This window comes from Selaginella moellendorffii, unplaced genomic scaffold (genome assembly GCF_000143415.4).
Source record: "Selaginella moellendorffii unplaced genomic scaffold, v1.0 SELMOscaffold_24, whole genome shotgun sequence".
Taxonomy (NCBI): Eukaryota; Viridiplantae; Streptophyta; class Lycopodiopsida; order Selaginellales; family Selaginellaceae; genus Selaginella; species Selaginella moellendorffii.
In genome coordinates, this window is record NW_003314285.1 from 1,347,780 (window position 1) to 1,353,628 (window position 5,849).

Genomic DNA, 5,849 nt, shown 5'->3' on the forward strand with positions numbered 1-5,849 from the left:
AATCGAGAGCTCAGCAGCATGCCGAGTCGCTGGAAGCCATGTACAGGGTTGTGATTGAGCGCGCCAAGTTCTTGCAAATCCAGGCATCGCTCGTGTCCTATCAATTGCCATCGCATTTCTTAGGCGATCACAACTTCCAGCACGAGAAAACCCATGAAAAGCATCAGCTCTCTCTGCTAGTAGCTCCAATTCCAGATGATTTGTGTGAGAAAAGCAAGGAATTGTAGATAAGAGGATTCTAACTTCTGTATATTTTGTTGGAATTTAGGGTTCTTATTTTGTTCTTAGTTTGTAGTGGGGAATGGGGCGACTGGGTTGCTGCCGCCGCTTCTCCGCCCAGGCCGAATCGAGCTTGCAGCACGCGGCCAAGCGCCTGGAGAATGTGGTGGTGGTAGCTGCCAAGCGGACCCCAATTGGCGCCTTCCAGGGATTGCTCTCGCCGCTCAGAGCGTGGGAGCTCGGCGCAGCGGCCATCAAAGGTATGCTGGGAAATTCTTTCAGTCCGGCAAAGAACTTGTGAGTGTTTGATTTGTTTGCAGCCGTTGTGGAAGAGAGTAAGATCGATCCAAAGCAAGTGCAAGAGGTGTACATGGGAAATGTGCTGAGCTCCGGACTTGGCCAAGCGCCGGCACGCCAAGCTGCTCTTGTCCGTTCATCCTGTATTTCTCTTTCACTCTTCACGATCATAATTCTCGCTCGTCTTGATGCAAATTATGGTTGTGATGATCGAACTGGAGATCCAAGTTTCTTCCTCTCGCTGACAGGTTCTCATCTGTGATTTTTTGCAGGGTGCTGGGCTTTCAGCGAAGACCATTTGCACAACTGTGAACAAAGTTTGTGCTTCCGGCATGAAAGGTTTGGAGTAGTTTTCTTATCTTTGTTACAGTTTGTGAACAAGTGTTTCCTTCGTTTTCGACAGCGGTGATGCTAGCTGCTCAGAGCATCGCACTGGGAACAAATGAGCTCGTCGTGGCTGGCGGAATGGAAAGCATGTCGAATGCTCCATTTCTTCTTCCACGCCAGAATCCTTCAAAGAAGCTCATGGGAGATTTGACTGTAAAGGACAGCATGTTTTGTGACGGTCTCTCTGATGCCTTCACGAACAATGCGATGGGAACTTATGCTGAATCCTGCGCTCAGGAAATGGGAATCTCAAGGGAAGAACAGGTTTGCCATCTACTTTTTCTCTTTTTCATTTTTCTTGGTGTCTTGTCTAAAACTCGTTTTACCAGGATGTTCACGCTATCGTGAGCTACGAGCGTGCCATATCGGCTCGAGAAGCAGGAACCGCGAGCGCGGAAGTGACGCCAGTTATCATTGCTGGTAAGAAAGGGAAGGAACCCGTGCTAGTCAGTATCGATGAAGAGTGCTCCCGGGTATTTTTTCTCTTCTCAATTCATTCGTTCATTCATGTGTTTCATAGATGACGCTTTTTCTATTTGTTTGATGCCAGTTTGATCCAGATAAAATGCGGGAGCTTCTGCCGGTCTTCAAGACCGATGGATCGGTAACTGCTGCCAACTCGTCGAAAATAAGCGATGGAGCGGCGGCGCTTTTGCTGGCCTCCGCAGAGTTCGCGGAGAAGAACAAACTGCCGGTGATTGCTACCATCCGGGGCTTTGCGGACGCAGCTCAGGTACGCAACTAGTAAAAAGATGTGCTGTTTCCAGTGCTGAGGTAGCCTTCGTGTCCTTTTCTTCTTCGTCAGCCTCCAGAAAAGTTTCCAACCAGTCCGGCCGTGGCAATTCCTCGAGCTCTAGCACATGCACGTCGGAAGCTCAACGACGTTGACTTGTTCGAGATTAACGAGGCATTCTCTGTAAGTTTCTCCTCAGTCTTGATAATATCAAAGTGCTCTTTCCTTCTTGCTTTGCTGTGTCTACAGGTTGTGACTTTGGCCAACTGCAAGCTGCTCGGGATCTCTAACGACGATGTGAACGTTTGCGGCGGCGCTGTTGCATTGGGCCATCCGATTGGTGCGTCCGGAGCCAGGATTATGGTGTCGCTCATAAACAATCTGAGGAGCAGGGACAAGCAGGTTGGTGTTGCAGCTGTGTGCAATGGCGGTGGTGGAGCCTCAGCCATTGTGGTGGAGAGGACACAGCAGGTGGTGGGAGACAAGCAGGCCAAAAGTGCATCAAGTGAATAGCCAAGGTCATGAAAGAAGCAAAAGGAGAGGAAAGAGAAAAGCTGGATCACACATCATCAAGTTGCACAGCCTTGTTGGATTATCAAAGAGAAATGAATATTAAGCGAAACAGATGGGTATGAGGATAGAGAGGAGATAATTACCTTAGAAGAAGTGAAACACACTCTCGGTGGTAGTCTGAATATTAGTTTTTGCAGTCTGTTTACAACTAGGGCATTATGCCAGTCAACCCCATTGGTGTTAAGAGCACAAGTGAGCACACAGATCACCACATAAGCAACATCTTCTCCTTGGGAAAAACCATTTTAACAAGTGTTCTAGATACATCTTTTTGTCATGGTTCAAAGTTAGCAACATTTATTATAGGGTATTTGGTATCTGACAAGAAGCCTATCCATCTTAGAAAAAAATTAAAGCTTTTGTGCAAAAATAGATTTAAAACTTTGATGTAAAAATAGATTTTAGAACAAATTTTATTATATGCTCATCTCCTTTTAATATATGGATATACATTCCCTAATGTCTAAACTAGTACAATGCAAAGAATTTAAGCGAAATTCTTTCAAACGTGAAAAGGTGAGTATCATGGCCTTTCCATTTCCCAAGTGGCTCCCTTATAAAACTAGAGTTGCCTACTATGCACTAGTGAAGCAAAATTCATTTTAAGACAAGATGCCAAACCTTTTCCTATTGACTAGCTTCTTTGAAGCCACATTAGGTGACTTCCCACATATAATACCACTTTGTGTGTTATTATAACATAGAATGTTTTAGATTTAATAAAAGAACCAAAAATATTTTTTCTATATTAAATATTTAACATATATTACACACTTTCCATGTCTTTCAATGTGAAAGAAAAAGTTATACATAAAAATATCAGAAAAGAAATCCTCAAACTTGTGAGCAAGACTAGCAATTGTTAAATGAAATTAACGGTATAATAAATAGTATTAGAATATTCTTCAATCTAATCAAGATTTTCTTATACTAAACTTTTATAAAATTTCTTTAGTTCTTTTATAATATAATGTTTAATATTAAATATTTTTTGCAAAAAATATTTAACATTAGTCTATAGGATATATGTCTAAGAAAGGATTTGATAGCTCTATATAGTGTCTTTGCAGCTCCTCCTTTATGGGAGGATTGGAGAGTAAATTTCCCAACTTAGTTTTATCTCTCATTTTCTAGGAGAATGACAGTTTTTTTCTTGTTTCTAAGCTGCAAGACCTACAAAGGAAAACCCATTATGATCTTTACAGGTAAGAACTAGAGTGGAAAAGGTCTATAAAGCTCTTGGAGAGGATATGTTCTGGCCCATACTCTACCACTATTATGGCCAAAAGTTTCACTTGCGCCTCAGTGCCAAAGGTATGGAGTGAAAAATGATTTGAACTTTAGTATTTTCTTGGAAGCTGGGAGGGAGAGGAAAGAGATTTTAAGAATACTCTCTTAAGTTTGTAAATAAGGAATAAATCTCTTGTTTCTTCTTCTTCTTATGGGGAAAAAGCTTTCTTCCCTTTTCCACTCTGATTTGTGAGGTCTCAAAGCATAAATTGTCAAAGAATAAGGATGCCTCATTCAAGTTTAATTAATTGTTTCTCATTGTTTCATTGATGTTCTTTTTCTAGGGCTCTTTACTCACTAGCATCAGCCTTGGCTTGCTTGTTGAGACCTTGAACATGTTTTCTTCAACTTCTCAGACACATGAACATTGATAGAGTATGTTCAGCTATGCTAAAATTCAAACCAGTCATGGACACTCAAAGAGTACAATGTAGATGTGGTTGTCAAGGAGTTTTTGAAGGTTATCCCTAATCACACCTTTTCAATTGTCAAGTTAAGTTGTTGTTATATAGTCAACAGTGTTGAAATAAGCTATTGACAATCTGGAATGGCTAAGCTTGAGCATTTTCTTCACCACATCTCCCATTCTAGGCAGAGTTATTCTAAGAGGGGAAGGCCATCATAGAGACTTGTAAATCAACTTTATGTATGATGCTCACAATGAGCCCTTTACCACATTCCAGTGTCTAAAAGAAGTAAGTTACAATTATGCTTTCCAATTGCTATGATCTCTCATAGATGTAAGTATAAGTTTCTGCAACCACAACCAATATTCCAAACAGCAAGACAAAGACAATAGAGGCAGCAGGCTAACCATTACTAGTGTCCTTAAAGTCTAGCATTTGATCTCCCTCCACTAGGCACAACAGCATAACATAGACACATAGTAGGCCTAGGTTGATAACTTATATTATATTCTAGGTCTTATAATTGTTGGGTACATGTAAAGGGTTATAAGTGGGAATTTTTATATCTCAAAGAAGTGTTGACAGCTCCTTCAATTTACTACACTAAACTTTACATTTTACATATGAATGTTTTCAATATTAATTTCAAAGGTGTGTTGATGCAAAAAAGTATGAGTGTGTTTAATCAATATCATCTTATAACGAGTAAAGATGAAATACTCCACAATAAAAGAGTGTTTAATAGCAGTCACTAGCAAGCTCAAACCTGGGCTCTTGCTATACCCTCTCTATCATCCAAATTGTGGATTGCAAATGCCCATTAGGGATATTTAGCAATGCTTTTACCAAACAATCTTTAGCATTACTTCTCAAACTAGATAAAGATCATTAGGAAAAACAAAAGGACAAAAGAGCCTTTCAAATAACTTCCCAATCTCTTGAGTAATCTTATCTTTAAAACTTTATAAGCTTTGAGTGCCATTTGTTCCAAATCAATAAGTGTGTTTGCCATATTAGTAGTGGCATCCAGTGTAGATTTGCTTTGAGGCTGTTTGCATGAATACCATTCAACCTAGAAATCAAGATAAAAGGATATAGAGTTTCTCCACTAATGCAAAAATAATAGGCTCCTTAGAAACAAGAGAAGAGAACAAAGAAGAAAGAGGAACTTAAAAAACAGTGTTAATGTTAACTATATAACTCCTCAAGTTATGAATAAACTTGAAGTTGTATATCTAAATTTTTAAGACCCACCAACCAATACAATGAACTAAATATTTTTACTTTAATAATGAAGTGATTATAACATTATCACCCTCCTATGAACCATATAAGTATATATGAACCTTCTCAAAACCCCATTCTTACTGTCAAGATATTTATATATATAAGTTATAAACTTCATTTGCATATTAAGTTTCTCACACTTATATATAATATTATAAATTACCTCTTACTATCTATTTTGGTAACAAATACTAATACTTAAAAGGAAAGTCTTTCAGAAAAATAGACTGAAATTACCTTATCATAATTAAAATTTTATTTACTTAATATATTTCACTTATTTTTCTTTAAAAGTTTATAATTTTTTATTTTTTTAGCAATTATTCTTAAGAGTGAATATAGTCCCAAATTTAACAGTTAGAGAGGTTAAGCATATAATTAATTTTTAAGTTAATATAGATTTATCACTCAATGTTTCATACAAATATAGGTGAAGAGGATGCATCTAGGTGACCTTCCAAGAACAAGATAGTCTTCATCTTGATTTGTAATTTTTTCAATTAAACTTTTAAAGAGATAGTTTCCAATTTGATCTATAGTTCCTACATGTAAGAAATTAGATGTAGTGTTGTGTTAATATGAAACTCTAAATCACCATATATAAAAGGATTCCATTATTCTTAATCTAATATTTCATATATACTCGTGTGTGTTAC

At 38.2% G+C, this 5,849-nt stretch overlaps 2 protein-coding genes across 2 annotated transcripts in view; both read left to right on the forward strand.

The window, feature by feature from the left end:
* The window catches only part of LOC112347761 (agamous-like MADS-box protein AGL28), a 927-nt gene extending 700 nt beyond the window's left edge, over positions 1-227 (forward strand). The window contains exon 2 of the mRNA XM_024679123.1: positions 47-227. Coding sequence (XP_024534891.1) covers positions 47-227 — 181 coding nt within the window. The remainder of the gene's footprint in view (positions 1-46) is intronic.
* On the forward strand, positions 24-2,276 carry LOC9657697 (acetyl-CoA acetyltransferase, cytosolic 1). The gene is made up of 8 exons (XM_002974245.2): positions 24-479; positions 540-646; positions 789-855; positions 920-1,167; positions 1,233-1,376; positions 1,454-1,636; positions 1,709-1,819; positions 1,886-2,276. Exons 1-8 carry the CDS (start codon positions 302-304, stop codon positions 2,147-2,149), a joined length of 1,302 nt encoding a protein of 433 aa, XP_002974291.1. The 5' UTR covers positions 24-301; the 3' UTR covers positions 2,150-2,276.
* Positions 2,277-5,849: the final 3,573 nt, after the last annotated feature.

Bases quoted from the DNA above. Each gene is read 5' to 3' on its own strand.
- LOC9657697 (XM_002974245.2), top strand. From the start codon at position 302: ATGGGGCGACTGGGTTGCTGCCGCCGCTTCTCCGCCCAGGCCGAATCG. The intron at 1,637-1,708 runs GTACGCAACTAG...CTTCTTCGTCAG, and splicing joins GCTTTGCGGACGCAGCTCAG to CCTCCAGAAAAGTTTCCAAC. The intron at 1,820-1,885 runs GTAAGTTTCTCC...CTGTGTCTACAG, and splicing joins AGATTAACGAGGCATTCTCT to GTTGTGACTTTGGCCAACTG.